Source organism: Cebidichthys violaceus, unplaced genomic scaffold (genome assembly GCF_023349555.1).
Source record: "Cebidichthys violaceus isolate CVI_PGR_0920_01 unplaced genomic scaffold, fCebVio1.0.p SCAF_2, whole genome shotgun sequence".
In the NCBI taxonomy this organism is placed as follows: Eukaryota; Metazoa; Chordata; class Actinopteri; order Perciformes; family Stichaeidae; genus Cebidichthys; species Cebidichthys violaceus.
The window spans coordinates 21,384,464-21,401,486 of NW_027176372.1; the positions used below are offsets into that span (position 1 = coordinate 21,384,464).

At 40.4% G+C, this 17,023-nt stretch overlaps 1 protein-coding gene across 1 annotated transcript in view; it reads right to left on the reverse strand.

Annotated features, from left to right (window-relative positions):
• gfra4b (GDNF family receptor alpha 4b) overlaps positions 1–13,293 on the reverse strand; it is a 38,562-nt gene extending 25,269 nt beyond the window's left edge. The window contains 1 exon segment of the mRNA XM_068715150.1: positions 12,938–13,293. Within this exon segment, the coding sequence (XP_068571251.1) occupies positions 12,938–12,980 (43 nt within the window). The 5' untranslated portion in view covers positions 12,981–13,293.
• Between the last annotated feature and the right edge of the window lie 3,730 nt (positions 13,294–17,023).

Here is a 17,023-nt window from a genome sequence, read left to right on the forward strand (position 1 = left end):
ATGATTCACACCTCAAATTGGCTTCTCTTTTATAATGACAGCAGTGGAGGCTCATGGGTGAGGTCGTTTTTAGAGGCATCTTTTGTTTCTCAGAAGCCGAACAGAAGTAGCTGGCGGCTACAACACCAGAGGATAGGACGGTTACATTTGGTAGGAGAGCCCTGTGTGTTTCAATCATCACTGAAGTCATAAGAACGATTTAAAAATGGACAGTCAGAGTGGGGGAAGTTACTCCGAGAACCAGCTGACTAAGATGCTGTTGTGGTGAACTGGCTTTTTGATCGGGGGAAGGAAATTGATTTAACGGTATTCTAACGTCACTCAACTGCTGTTAGAAGAAAAAAAAAAGAGGAGAGAAAGAAAAAAGAGTGAGAAAGAAAGGGAGAGATGAGAAGACACCGGTGTGGTGGAAGAAGAGGGAACATGCAAATGGAAAGAGTTTAAAGAGAAACTTAACTTTGGCGTTATTTAATGTATTTTAGTGTAATTTATGGTGTAGCAGAAGAGTGTATGGAACTACACTGCAGATGTATATGAGTATATATATGATTCCCACACACATTGAGTAGACCCACATCTTACGTGCGTCTCCTATATCAATTTAATGGATGTAAGGAACGATGATGGAAAAGACAAAAGAAGAAGAAGACTAGTACAGATTTAACCTCTTGTTTGCAGCTCTGTAGCTAAGGTCCCCTGAGCACCTATTCACCGGCAGTAGACTACATGGTTTGATTTTGTTGCGCGCTGCATTGCCATTTGTATTATGATTATCACATAGATTGCTTTCCTTACTTTCCTTTTGTCCCTGAATACCAAGACTGTCAAGGCTAGCTCATACTGAATGCAACGTATGTGTCCCCCCCCCCACACACACACACACACACACACACACACACACACAGCTGCCTGCTCAAGGATTCCTGGTGTGTTAATCTCTTTTAAAAATGAATGTATATTGGCACATTAATGCGATTAACCCGCTTGATCAAAAAATAGACTTTGCCCCTGAAAGTCCGGCCTCAAAGATGAATAGACCGAATATCTAAGGATGAAAATGGAAGAAATAAAACCCATAAGATGACCTAAGAATAGTAATTAAATGTACAATATAACGGACATCGGCGGTGTCATTTCCCAAAAGGTTGCTCTGTTATAATTTCAAGAAATACGATAAATGAATATGTCTAAAGTGATTTCACCGAGAGACGTAGACGTGCGCTGTGGGTAAACTTCAGATTACAATTAGTCCAAAAAGTGTTAGTCCCAGTGTGTGATCCTTTGTCTTGTCCCGTAACCTTTCCAACAGCATGCAAGAGATGCTTAGAGCGAGATATTAGTCCTGAGATGACCTTTGTTTTCCAAGACTAGGCTTGAATAGTCTTGTGACATTGGTAATGACTTAAAAAGAGCAACATCAGCTTTTACGTGACCTTTTGGTTTTTTTTGCACAACATCACCACATGTTGTTTCCGTAACCCCAAACAGGTGTTGTGAACCGATGTGTGCGGCGGCAACCTCTGAGGCAATGGATCAACCTCCCGAACATACAATGCTGCCGAAAAACTCCTCGACTTCTCTTTTTTTGCACCGTTACTGAGCGTAAGAGACGTCCATTATATTACACGCGTTGTAAATGATGCATACTCAGCAAATCAAATATGTGTATTCCGATTAGCATCGCGACTGAGATTTACACACAGAGGCACAGAAAAATAAACCTAAGAGCCCAATATGATCAAAATCTCAAAAAACATGAATTCACTGTAATGATCTTAATTAGTTTTCTTGGTTGACATCACTTCACCGTGAATTAACTGAGTTTAAAGCTGCAGGGCAATTCAGTTAAATTCATTTTTCTAAAATACTAAAGTACTTTATTTTAAGATGCACATTTTTCAAAAGCTTTCTGTAATTTAATTTATTCTTAAATGCAGCCCTTATTTTATTTGAAATGAGGGAAGAACATTTATTATTAGAGTATGTATGATTTATAATTCATCCAGTTCAAGATATTATTCAATCAAAAATCTCTTTATTTGATTTGATAATCAGTTGTTGACTACACACAGACGTTAATACGACTGTTATGCTACTTCAATGTTTATGGGACTAAATCACCGCACAAGTCAGACATGTTTGTGATGATCCGGACCTTTGCATGAGGAAATTCTCCCTAACTGGACCTCGTTGAATTTGAATTGAATACACCTGCAGTAGGTGGTTCGTCAGCAGTAACTCAATACAGTTGTGATATGACGTAAAGAGAGTGAACAGCTGACATCAATGAGATCAAATCAAAAACCGTTGTTTCCTGTGAATCCCATTGACAATGGCGGACTCTGCCACAAACAATAAAACATTGATTAGAATCTATCTATCTATTATACTTATATTGAAGCGAGCAAAGAACTCGATCTTCTCCCGCTCCCAGCCGAGTGGCTAGTTGCTGGAACCAGTCACTATAACTATTATATAAAGTGTATTGAATGTAAATACATTGAGAGGGTATGTATAGGATCAAATGGGGTTTGATTTCATGAAAATCTTTTGAACACATACTGTTAATGTTGATATGTTTTATTCCGTTATGCTAACCATTGTGAAGATATATATATATATATATAATCATGACACGGTACCACAGAAAATAACTTCTCAACCCACTGCAGCTTTCAAAGAGGGTCTCCCTGCTCCTTATCACAGCAGCAGTGTTGAATCCCCCCAGGACGTGTGTGGCAGAGATTCAATGGACCTAATATGGAGTGATTCTTCTCCAGAGGCATATCCATGGGAATGTGGCTCTGGTTTCACAGTTATCACTCACATGGAGCTGTCAAACGTTTAGTGGCATTCTCTTGATCCAATTAATTAGGACCTAACAAGGCATGGAGAGTGGAAGGGATTTGGATCGACCAAGTGGTGACGGAGTCAAAGGGCCTCCACAAAGCGGCGCCAACTTCTCGTCACGCGCTGGCCGTTAATGAGACGTGAATGTGAAGCACTGCTGCGGTAAAGGAAGTTTGCGGATGTAGAACATGCTCGCCGAGGGTTTCCGACCACATGTAAACATAATAAAGCTTGCAAATCTCCAATAATGTTCAGATACGAAGCTTTCAAACGCACTGAAAGCGTCTGGCGAGTGCGTTTTGAAGTACACCTTTTGTTTTAAATTGGCGAACACACATGAGGCGCGTCAAACTACTAGTTTGCGATTGTGGAGCGTCAAATGAATACCCAACATTCATAGCTGTTTTTTTTCTGCAGCTGATGAACCTCTTTGGAAAGGACCAAAAGAAATCAAAAGCTAAGGATTTTTATCATCATAATAATACTGTCGCTTTCACTTGTTTAAATGACAAACGTCGCCAGCAGTAGGTCACGTAAATTCCATTTGTAGCCAAAGATTGTTTATGAGATAAGAGGAGCTTCACTCGGTGACACCACTGGACAACTGAGTGTTTTTTTGTAGTCCCAACAACTCCAACAAAGTGACACAAAAAGCTTAAGTGTTATTATAATATATGTAGCAACGTTTTCCTGAAATACTGCTAGTTCTGTGGTGCTGGCATTTCAAATCCGATGGCTGCAGTGCGACATAGAAGTGCCTCAAATGAGGCACGTCAATTATAGCTTTCAGTGAGTTTGGGCCTCAAGTTTTAACAAATGTTGAACACACCGAATAACTTCCCTTCCTGAGATTCAGTATTAGTGTCATTAAGCTGAAGGTGAGATGGGAATCTTCTGCTCACACAATTGGCAATTTGTTGGCAGCTTCATTCCCTGTGTCTGAAATAATGAATGGAGCGGTGGTAAACGGAGGTGGCATCCTCTGCTGCATGGAGCAGATGTTGTAAATCCACTGCAGCTCACACAGACAGGTGCCCTCCAGCCGGTTCCTGTCTGCTGCCTTGGTAATGGCGTGTTTCCTTTCCTTGAACACTGGAGGAATCGAGCAGCGCTCCGTCCAACCTCTATCATCTCCACGTTACAAGGTTGTACAGCAGAAGGAAGGTTGCTTTGTGGAACAAAATGTACAGCACACACGTATGTATTGAATATCCAGACCAAAGCTAGCTGATTCTTTGACGCTCTGCAGTACTTTTCCACCAATCGGATGAATGAGACATTCCAGTCTACAGTCAATCCAACGAGTCTATTACATGTTTCAATGCTTTCAGACTTGAGCCTGTTAAAGAGGACACTTCAGATTGTAGGTGTTAGTTTGCTTGTGGGCGGCGTCTCTCAAAACTTCAAGACTTTCAGGCCAAGGATCGCTTTCCCTTTCATCTCAATCTACATCTATTAATCTTATCTAGTACAGGAGATACACAAAGACCGAACTAATAACATTCCGCTCGAACAATAGCCATTCATCCACCCGTCTCCTAACCACTTCTGTGCAATCAAAGCAGCTCTGGATAGATCATAGTCATCTCAGTACAGTGCAGAAGTGAAGGGAGAACATGCTAACTAGGACCAGGATTTGAACCCAGGACCTTCATGCTTATCTATTAGCCACTGGACCACAGTTTTGGAACAATAAATAAATAAAAGAATAATGAAATATAGAAGAAAAAAAAAAAAGCTTGAACTGCATAGCTGGGAATGTTGCAACTGCAGAAAAACAAAATCAACCTCCAGTGTTTGTGACCACAGATGATAAAGCACTGGTAGAACATGTTGCTCTTATCAGTACTAATAAACTATCCTTGATTTTCTTTTTATTTCGTTTGTACAGTGGTGGTTTATTTTTCTTCTGAATAATGAAATATACTTTGCAAAATCTGCTCTGGCATGATTTTTATCACCTCGGGGAGCCTCAACATAATTTTCCCTGAGATGAGCTCCGATGTCTCTTCTCCTGGCAGGCTCCACACGAGTGACGTGGTTTAGAGTGAGGACACGCAGCCCGAGATGTTTCAATGGATGGCTGGCGAGCTTCTGCTATTTCAATTTCGAATACTATTTCTGTTGTTTAGACAATAATTCAATTCATATCGCGCAAACGAGCATTTCCAGTCATTCCTTTTTTCTTTTTTTTTATTGTGGCTAGGATGAGGCCGCAAACTGATTTCACTGATTTGATTAACTGAAGAGCGCCTCCTAGGCATAAAGATGCCAAATTAATTTCAGTGAAAAACTGCTTGGTGCCATAGCTCTGCTGGTATATGGTGTAGTCTGCGAACGCTGATAAGAAACTATTCCATTTACTGGCTGAACTGCAGCGTAATTCACTTGCCTGTGCATGTAAACAATGAAACGTAATTAAATACCATAAAGATTGAGGTTGCACTTATTTTAATCAAATAACAACAATAATGTATAGCGTATAGTACGTATGCACAGCTACAGATATCAAAAAGCGCAGTTAGTGAGCTCATTCATCCTGCCTGTCATAAAACTGTGTTGAGTTCTCAATGATACAAGGATGCCGATGATCCATCATCTGCCAGCATCGTTGTCTAAGCTCATTTTCTGGCATGGAATGTATATATATATATATATATATATATATATATATATATATATATATATACACTTTCTTCACACTGTTTTTCCAGTTTTTGGCTCACACCACTTAAGACAAAATACGGGCCAACATATTGGGTCAATGTTTATGGCAAAAAAAATAAGTGAAGTGAGAGACATGGGAGATCACACAAAAAACTTTTCATACTCTTATTTAGAGAATATGTAGTGCTTGGGATATACCGTTGTACTGTTCTCCCCGAAAAAGCCGACCGCCGTGGGATGCAGTAGCTCTTTACCGAAAGGGAAATTGTGGAGCAGAAAAAAAAGGAATGGAATACCAGCAGCAGTCATTCCCACTGTGAGGGAAAATAACAGGACCGATGACTGGTTCATCAGAAAGTCACTTCATTGTCTGAACCCTGCGGTTATTAATGCCAGCAAGTCAGAGAGGAAACAGAAACGTCACTTTATTAATCAAAAAGAAGTTCAACATTGACTGAAGGTTATTACGGCTGAATAAAAGAGGGCGGCGTTATTTACAGACGCAAGTCCACATCTGCTCGTTTTTAAAAGGATTACGTCTCTGAATCAACAATGTCTAGAAAGCTGCAGTGTTGTTTCCAGCTTATTGCTGATGTCACGCTGCTGTTTGTCCATCTAATAAAAAATTTTAAAAAACGTATGCTCACTCAGTCAGTGGCCGTAATGCAGGCCTTTTGTGTGCAATGAAAATACTAATTTCACACTCAGCTAACTTGAGGACGGAGACCGGGAAATATGTCCTTGCACCTTTGTCGCATGTACTCTTCCAAAAAATGTGCTTCCATCTATCTTCGGGAAACTTTACTCAACCCAAATAGTTATAGAAGCGTCCCAGAAATACAACACGAAGGCAGGAAGTGGAGCTTCAGCCCTCCGTTTGAAATTGTGTCACAATGGGGCTGTGCCTTGGATAACCACCGGTTAGCTCATGCATGTGATTTTGAAGGGCTTTAATTTTGAAATGCTACATCAGAATGTCCTGGTTCTCTCTGAGTGACACCTTGAGGTGGTCTGCTATGAAAATGATGTGAAATGATTTCGTAACTATGCACCATTTCCTCTAAAATCCCATCTGAAATTAGACAAATTGTCTCATGAATGTGATTTGAAGTTAGCTCATGCATGCGATTTTGAAGGGCTTTCATTTTGAAATGCTACATCAGAATGTCCTGGTTCTCTCTGAGTGACACCTTGAGATGGTCTGCTATGAAAATGATGTGAAATGATTTCGTAACTATGCACCATTTGTGATAATTGTGATTTGAAAATCGAGATAATGATGAACCACTGATGCTTTTTTTCCTTTCGTCTGAGTGACAGTTATACAGTCCGTTTGCAGTCTCTCCCTGTCTCACTTTTGAACATATAGCCTACCAGTGTAATAGAGGGCATTGTCTTATTTTCAGCCGACAATCGGACCGGAGATCTTGGACGCTGACCAGAAGCGTGATAATTGAGGGTCATGTTGTGACAGCTAAAGGAAAGGGGGAAGGGTGTTTGGTGAAAGCAGATACTGCATGTAATTGAGAATATATAATATAGCATGTCCATCCGAAGATGCTTCATTGACTTAATCCTGAACAGCGTTATCTTTCTATAGGCGAGCCGTTTACAGTGTTTTTTTTTTTTTTATTGCATCACATAATGCAACGAGACTAAGGGGAAACTAACTGCTTTCTCGGCACATTTTAATCCGACAAAACAAAATGTACTGTTGGGTAGATTGATTCACCACCACAAAGTGTCTGTCTCTGAAAACAAACCCGTGAGCTTTAACTACAGCGGGGTTCTCAGTGGTTGCTGTTTCATGGCCCGTTTTCTTATGTTTGAACACATTCAGATGAAAAGGCAAATCATACTATATCATTACATATAATAATAACCCATGTACATATTATTGTAAATCTCACAGTGGCTTACATTATTATGGTGACCGTGGCTAAGTGGAGAGCAGGGCCGCCTGTTAATCAGAGGATCAGCGGTTCAATCCCCGGCTCCTGCTCCGCTAGTCTCATGTCAGTGTGTCCTTGAGCAAGACACTTAGCCCAAAAATTGCTCCCGTAGCTGTGCCTACGGTAGATAGATACTGAATTGTAAGTCGCTTTGGATAAAAGCGTCTGCTAAATGACCGTAATGTAATGTAATTATCATTATACACACATTGGTAGCGCAGGTCTCCAGGTATTCATCACAATATCTTAAACAACAAGCTGCACATTTGGGGCCCAAGCAACCGGCCTGTCAGGTAGTGAAATGACAAATATTCATTTTATTTTTTTGTGTCGTGTTAGGGGAGGGGCTATGCTGAGGACGGCTCTGGTGCATCATCGAGCCTAAAAAGTCTTAAACTCAAAAAGGATGGAAAACAGTTTAACGGTCTAACTCCACAATTCAGCGCCACATTCAGTCTTTTCACATGTTTTCAGAAAAAGTTACATGTTTAGAAACAAATGTTCAGATTTGACTTTAAGTGGACATTAACAAAAGTCAGGGATCAGAAACATATGATGCATAAGTGGTTTGTGGAAATATGAGAATGAAATTGCTCGAGCAGTTGATCTTGAAGGGCCATATTTTGTTAACATTTTTCAAAATATTTGCCGACATGAAGACAGCTGGACAAGAGAATGGAAATGTATTAATATGAATGGTTAGACAATAAGGTTTTTTACAGCTATTAGCATCTATTGTAACTCCCAATTAGAGTCTGTCCTATTTTTATTGGCAAACTAAGCCACTAAGCCTCTTAAGACATGAAATATAAATGTGAAATAGACAGGAGTCGTATTCTGTGTCTCCCCATTACTTGTTGTTGGTCATTTTGTCCTAACGGAGTGCCTTCAATCACATAAATCTTAAAATGTAAACACATTCAGTAATGAGTTAACAGTGATATAACTGGAGGCACTCGACTGCAATAATGGATTAGGGCTTTACACTCAGACTAATTTATTTTTCACCCACATTCATCACACCTAATCAATGCTGCATCTTTGGCTTTAACCCTCTCCCGGCAGGCCCTGACGGCGTCACCGCTTGTTCGACTGTGGGGCAGCTTTTACTCCAAACTTCATGCACTTTTTGAAGTTGTTGTACTTTAATATTACAGGCAGAGAAGTTATGTAAGAAGTTGAATACTGTCACCATTAAAGGCCAGGGCCGTCAGGCCGACTGACAGCCGATCTTTTGGCAATGTGCCAGCTCAACAGCTGATTTTAAAACCCCTCTTGTTAAATACAAAGCCATTTTGAAGGGCTCTGAAGATGGCAGGAGAACAGCGGCAGCACACAGGGAAAGTGTAACAGCCATTGTGTCTCTAAAGCTTTTAACCCCCAGCTCTGCCAGTGAGTGAATGTAACTCACAAATATCGATAGGCTTCAGATGGAAAACTTGTATCCTTTATGGGGTTAGTTCCATTAGGACGGATGCATTAAGTCATTATTGCAGCTATTATTTATGCCAGAATCCATAACTTTTTCCTTTGTTTCCTCACCTGTTTTACTACATAACAGTACTTAAGGTAAATATTCACACTTCAAAACCCTTTTATAATAAAGCACAAACTAAAGATTAACCAAGTTATTAGACCTTAGTCAATATCAGCAGGGCATATATTGGCTTGTATCCGCTTAATGGAGATAACTCGGTGTATGTCAGCAGAGACATCTCAAGAAATGTCAAAGATTTGCTTTAGAAACGGGGTGTGTGTGTGTGTGTGTGTGTGTGTGTGTGTGTGTGTGTGTGTGTGTGTGTGTGTGTGTGTGTGTGTGTTACATTTGTCCACCAGTGAGCACTGATATGGTACAAATGTCCCACTCAGTACATTCTGTACCTTTGTCCTAATTCTGTAATAATCAATTTGAAAGGATCCTTCTATTACATATTCGCTGGTTTGACTGCTTTTCACCTTTTTTTTTGTCAAGCTGAACAGCTTACCACTGAGTAGGCTGTGCTGGAAATGAATGGGAGAAATGTGCAGAGTATCAATTGAGTCCCTGACAATTTGACTTTTTTCACTTTTCACAATTCATTCGTTTAAGTCCCTGAACACATCAGGGTAGTGGATGGCGATGAGGTCTGGAGCCAGGTCCCTACAATCAGTCCAAATTATATATCGTATATGTTCCAGGATACAGCTACTAATACATCAAGAAGGTTAAGTATCAGTTCCTCTCTTGGAACTTATTTGGGCAAATACAACTAAACTTTGATGAAATCTCAGACCCTCAATCACAAAAATATCTAAAAATGACCAGAAAGTCAATGTTTTTATTAATGCAATGAAATGCTATTAGTTACGGCACATTTACAACCAAAGTATTTAACCCTGAGCTGACATCAAGTATGAAGGTTCAGATACATAATGTGTCATACATGCGGTTAATGCGGTAATAACGTTTTGGTGAAACTCCCATAGTCAAGGTTGCACTATATCTCCTCTCACCAATAAAGCCGATATTTTACTGGGACCAGAATGACTGACCTATCTGTCGCACATCAAGACAGCATAAGCTTGTGATGGGCTGCATGTCCGCCATGGTGCCTGCTTCAAATGAGATTCATGACAAATCCCCTTCAAGAGGCCAGCCAATATGCTAGGTAATAGCATGCTTGGCGGTACTTATCTGTCTCCATTAAAGACACAGGTCATATCCCACAATGTCAAACCCATTAAATCAAAAAATATAGCTTGATGGTAGCGACGCTGCTGGTCGCTGCTGCAGTTCAAAAGCATCTCTGATTGAGAAAAGGAGGTTAAAGTACAACAGCAAAAAAAAAAAATCAAAAGTAAAAAATCTATGGCAGGCCTTAATCAGAAAAATGTAAATTATTAGAAGAGTTATTACCCAATTTGCATTTCCGTGTCAGCTGCGACCAGTTGGAGTGCCACTAGAGATCACTCCTCGGGCTTTCACTTTGACCCATTAATACTGAATGCAATCACCTCGCGCTACAATTGGGACGTGGTATGAAATGGTGGCGGTGTGACACGGTGGCGCCCTTTCACCGTTTTTTTAAGTTGATACTGTAGGAAAATGCCGATCTTAGAAAAAGACGTACACTGCACAGTTGTGCTTAATTCTATATAATTTCGAAGCCTCCGTGTGGATCTGTCAAAGTGAGTCCCGGCGCACATTTGTCATTCAGATAAGATCAAAGCTTGGGACAGTCAACCACTTGGCTGGGATTCATTTTTATTTTTCACTACGTTGGAGGCAACAGCGATCCGGATTGTTCCAACTCCTCCGAATGTATAAACTGACCTTCTGCTAGATTAATGTCCTCATGGTTCAAGGTTCATGATTCATGTTAGAGACCAACATGGATCACATGTCTAATGAGCCAGCTTCACCAAACAAAGCTTGTCGTAGAAATAATGGTTGATTTGCACTGATGGAAAACAACGACCGTTATCTCGTCCGTATAAATGTTCCAGAGCAGCAGCTGAAGATTATTTTCATCATTACTTTATATAATTAATAGATAAAACACTTTGCCTATAAAATGGGAGAAATTACCCATTACAGTTCCCCAGCCCAAGTTGACATCTTCAAATTAATTATTCATCAGTAGGATCCTTATGACTTTATTTTTGAATAAAAAACATGACGACGTGTATGTTCATCCATTTTACGATGTTGGCATCAGCATGAGGCCTCACAATGCCTAACTATCCTTGACAAAAATAAAACTCGAGATTCATTTGCTTTTCTTCTGAAAAAGAAAGAAAGAAAGTAAATAGTGAGCACAAATAATGACAAAGGAAATGTTTAAATGGTGCAACAAGGTTTTCACCCAACAAAGACGGTCAACAAAAGCCAAGAAATGCTCCAACGATGCCCTCTAATATCCACGGCTCCCAGCTGGGGAATAAGGTACATGATGTTTGCTTTCTTCTCTCCAGCTCTTTCTGGAACATTGTGGAGCTTTTGAGAATCCTCTGTGTTGGCTCGAGCAGGTCGTGGGGAGCTGGATAATGTGTGAGTTTGGTTTTCAGGCCACATTGGAGCATTGGAAGTCACAGAAACTGCCCAGAATGCCACAAAACTAGGTTGAGTCATCCAAACGGTTTGTGACCTTTTGCAGCTTGGTTTTGGCTAATTGATTTGAGCAGATGGGCTAAACCGCCTTACAATCAGCATCAGTAATGTATCTTGAGTAGAGCAATTCCGCTGTGTTTATTACATACATTTAAATGTGCAGGTTTGCAAAAAAAACTAAAAAACAAGCACAGAGGCTTGAGTTGTTTCCAGGCATATGGCTGGAGAACAAAACTGTCCCCGTCTGTCTCTAATCAGCCATTACCAGCCAAATCATATCAAATAAATGTGACCGTCAAACGTCATTACAGGCAGAAAACGTTGATTCAAAAAGCAAACTGCATTCTTTTCCATTCAGCATTTCTTACGGCATTCATTCCTCTAATTAAGACCTTTTAAATAGGACATTCATGAATAAAGGGGCGAGATATAATGCATGCTCCAGCCTTTGTTGAGAAGGAAAGTTGGTGCTAATTAAAAGGAGAATGATCACCGCTGGTGCCGTGGCCATTAGTGTGGGTATAATTATATTAGTTACGGTTTGGACTGTGGCAGCACTGAGATTGACACGTTTGTGTATGGTGATAAAGAGACACTGTGAGTCGACAACAGGCAGCTCTCCTCTCTTAACACTGTGGATTGTTGCCACAGAAATCAATATTCCAGATTTGCCCAATTGCATAGAGAGGAGGTAGCTCAGTGGCACAATGACTGATGTACTGCTGGGGATGTTCACCAGTATAGGGTTTACTAGATTAAACAATGAAGCAAGTGTCTTATATGAAACTTTGAATCCATATAATATTCGGTGTAGGGGTGAAAAGGTATTGGATAAATAATACATATTTTATGATGCAATACAGCACACTTAAAATTTGGACATTGGATTCTGCAGTGAGTAAATATCCAAGAATACAAAAATGTAATCCACACACTGACCCCGTGGAGGGGAAAAAAAAAAAGAGCGTTTTTATATGGGCACACAAACAGAAACTCACGCGCTCAGACCCATACGTGCACACATTCAAGCACGCACACGTGCACAAACACACACATAAGTACGTGCACATATGCGTAAACCTCTTTTATATTTAGCATAACTCATGCTGTACAACCCAGCTGATCTCTAATCGTGTTATTAAATTATAATTAAATCATAAATAAATTATACAAAGTGCGCTTTTTTAACGTTGATTTTTTTCTTCTTCAAAAGACTGATGGAAGACATCGATAAAGTCCTGGTATTTGATTAATTTCATGAGATTAATCAAACTAGTAAAGGAGCAGGTTGGGTTATTTTTCTTCCACTGATGACGACAAACAATTTCAACATTTGCTAAAAAAAAAAAAAAAATGTCAAAGACAAGTATTTACTTACCTAAAGTTATGAAATGAAACAGATAAACTCCCCACAGATCCATCTCTATGTGAAATGAGAATTCCCGATGAAGCGTCGGACCTCCACGTAGCCTTCGGCTGTATGATTACACGGCAAGAGGAGGGTATCCTGTGAGGCGCGTAGAGATCATTATTGGCACAAGGAGGTTAAATGTCTGAAACAAATCCTTAAATCGGTTTGTTCTCGCTGTGTCTTATTTTCTTAAAATCCCAGCAGGTTCTTCCGAGACGGCGTTACAGTCGCGCTTTTGCGCAAAAGCCAGAGCCATGCGTAACAATGCGAGGGAAAGTTGTCCCGTGCGCTGTATGTGGTCCGGTGTTGTGAGAGCGAGCCGTCTGTTGCGCGTCGAGGTGGTGGCTAAAGTCCTTGAGTCCGCTGCTGGAGAGATGCTGAGTGCTGCCGGGAAGAACCACTGCCGAGAGAGAGAGAGAGAGAGAGAGAGAGAGAGAGAGAGAGAGAGAGAGAGAGAGAGAGAGAGAGAGAGAGAGAGAGAGAGAGAGAGAGAGAGAGAGAGAGAGAACTGTTTGTGCACGAAAGGACATTAAACAGTCTGATTACGCAGCCGGGGCTTCTGCTGCGTTAATAAAGTGTGACATAAGGTTAATTCAGCAGCATAAACCGCATTATGTCATTATATCACGCACTCGTGCGGTATTCATAGTGATCTAAACCTGCTTTGTCTTATGATGTTTCAGCCAGAGGTGGAAAGTAACTAAGTACATTTATTCAAGTATTTAAGTACATTTGCGAGGTACTTCACTTGAGTATTTCCGTTTTCTCCTACTTTATTCTTCTACTCCACCACATCTCAGAATACTGTGCCTTTTACTGCACTATGACGTGTTAACTTTAGTTGTGAGTGACTTTGCAAAATACAATCAGCATTTAAAATAAGATGTGTTACTACAGGTTAAGATACGGGGAAAATTCATAAGCTAGCAGTATATGAAGTTATTAAAATCAACCCCTTCTTTATGTTAAGGTAATTAACACGTTAATGCATCAATAATAATTATAAATAATGATATAATATGTGATTATTCTGAAATGGGCCATTCTGCATAATGAATACTTATAATTTCTGCACATTCTGCTATACGTAATATTTGAAATGCAGGACTTTATTTGTAAAAAGAGTACTTCTACACTGTGGTATTTCTATACTTCCACGTAAAGGTTCTCTATATGACATTCGGAGCATTAATATAGTACCACACAACCGTCCCGACCGACAGCGTATAGTTGCCCCCTGTCTCCGGTTCCCCCTCACATGAACACTGTTAGCTCAGTCCGCGCTGTTGTCGTTTTTTTTGCGCTGTTAGCGCTGATGTGGAGACAATAGAACAGATCTGAATTTTGAACCTTTGACCTCTTCAACTTCTGGTTATAGCAGCAACTATTTCCATATGATTTTGATTTTCCATCCTATAGATTTTCTGTGATATCAATTAAAAATACAGTATTATAGCCTCAATGATTTATTTTTCTTCCGTACTTTGTTTTCATGAGGGATTTCTACTGGCTTGCCTTTTCATCATCAGCTCAAGGTCCAACACTTGTCATTGAGTTTTGCTTATATAATATGAAGTGTAAGTGTTTGTCGCAGAGAGCTTTTAAAGGAAAGTGAGTTGGGGGTTTGAGTGTTGAAAACGATTTCATCCTGTTTTTATTTTGGGGCTACACCTGGGGTAACTTCACGGTCCAGTCTGGTCTTACTTATTTATTCTTTTTTGCCTCTGTTGTGAAATGTCACTCTTCTGATTCAGGTCAGTCACAATCAAATGTGTTAAAAGCTGAAATGTGAGACTTAAAGTATTCATGATCAATGCTTAGCCTAAAACCTTTTCTAAAGGTCGTGGCTGCGCTCACAGAAGTCTTTCAGGTCTCCCAGAAAATCAAACAAAAGCTTAATATTGATACGAGACACTCTCAGACGAGGCAGATTCGGGGCAGTCTCAAACAGTTCTGGTTTCCTGAGCACAAAGTTTGAGAGCTCATAGTCCAAATTGATGTCGACAGCACACCTCTAATTGGTTATACAATAAAATGCAGACAGACAGCCAGTCCCTTTTCGTAGATTCCCTCTGAAGTCAGATAGCTTTAGGAGGTGAGAGTTATTGATTCTTCAGTGCTAAGAATTCAACTTTTCCGCACCATCTGTTCACGTTATCGCTCAGGAGCTCTTTTTCCTTCGGAAGAGAACATCGGCGGGGTCAGGATGAGCATTGGAGTTTGTTGACTCGCCCCTTTGGTGTCGTCTCCAAAAGCGGCAACAACAAATAGAGTTTCCAGATGATCCATGCAAACAAAGCTGGCGAGGAGCAGATAACAAGGGGGTCGTCATGTTGGAACAGCCGTCCTCAGTGTGTGTGTGTGTGTGTGTGTGCTTTACTGCATGTGTGTCAGTGTCTGTAGAGCAACCAGAGGGGTCCAAAAGGATGATCCAGTTGTGTACCAAAGACAGAATGAAGACCTCTGAAGAGGCGTTTCGGCCTGCTGGTGTTATCTTTACTGCCATTCATGGCTGCCCTACTATCATGCTTCACTGGACTAACATGAGTTGGCAACATTACGCATTTTCCAAAGCCTTAGTTGTTTCAAGCCTTTTTTTTTTTTTTCTGCTTAGTCCTCAAATCGGAAAGACTGTAACTGCAAAATGTCTTTACGCCTCAACGATTGTAATTTGAACTCCCTAACAAGCTTGCGATGAGAATATTTGGAACAATATATTACCATCTCTATTGGGAGTTGGAGTGCTTAAATGTGGGGAAGATGGGCTCTGAAAATGCTTTATGAATCCTTAAAGAGCGACTCAAAGCCATGGGGAGCTTCGGGTAAAGTACATATTTGCAATGCGCATCTGCATTTGTAATTCAAATCAACATTAAATGTTGCAAGAATGAAAAAGCCCTGTCAACGGTTCAGGGAGAATTAGAGAGGAACTGTTTATTTTCTTCTGAACCATTTAAGTCTTTGGCTTCCCTCCCAGTGGACTGGGAATGCAGAGGGGTTTGACTTTCTTATCCTCAAATTAACAAACACCAACCTGACGTGATCTGCATCACCTGAGCTGTGACTTCTTTTAAGCAGAGACGTGGCATAAGATCAATCTCTTAAACCAAAGCCCCTGCTCATAAAACATAGTTATTTTTTGCCCTGTGGGGTTATTGAGTTACTGTCAATAGGTTCAGGATCTCTTACTTCTCTAACAGTCTTTGAAGATGGAGAGTATGCGCCGTTTAAACATGGGGGATGGACAGCTCTCAGCTCTCTTCCTTCAGGCAAAGTCGCATTGATTTCCCATCTCAGTGAGCCGCGGCACGCGGACACGACCTTAATGAAGGATCTGCTATTGTACCTATAATCATTGCCGTGTCAAAGTGCCACAACTGGGTGAGGAAGAGGAGGCTTTGTTAATATTTTTGTTGGAGGCATTTAACGGCTTTGCTCTCCGCCAAATGGAGACTTCCAACTTGTGCACGACAAACCAAAGAGCACAGTGGCCTCGTTTCCCCTTTGCTTCAAAGCAGAGCGTCCCACATGATGCATGCCTGTCTTTTGTTAGTTCAGGGGATTTTGTCCGGGGAGGATTTAGAGCGCTTACCCACCACGTCACAGGTGTTTCCATTTAATTTGCCTGATTAAAACCGTATTCAGTTTGGAGTTGGGCGGAAATTTATGTCACCTTTATTCAGACATTTTGACTTGGTATAGTAAGGTACAGGTTCAACTTATAACTTTAACAAAAAGGCTCTGTTCCATTAACGTGTCTCAGTAAGCCAGTCCAGTGATCTCACATGCACACTATCAGAGCTCTGACCCCACACAGCTAAATGGAATTCAGCCATTAATTATTCATTCATTCGTTGTTATTAAATTTCTTCAAATTTGGCACAAATTTTGCACTTGGACTCAAGAATGAAATGATTAGATTTTGGTGGTCACTGTGACCCCACAAATCACAGTTTTTGGTCATAACTCAAGAATTTATATTCATTCAATTTCACACAAATGTCTAATCGGGTAAAAAAAAAATGATGAAGTGGTGACATTTTGGACAGACAA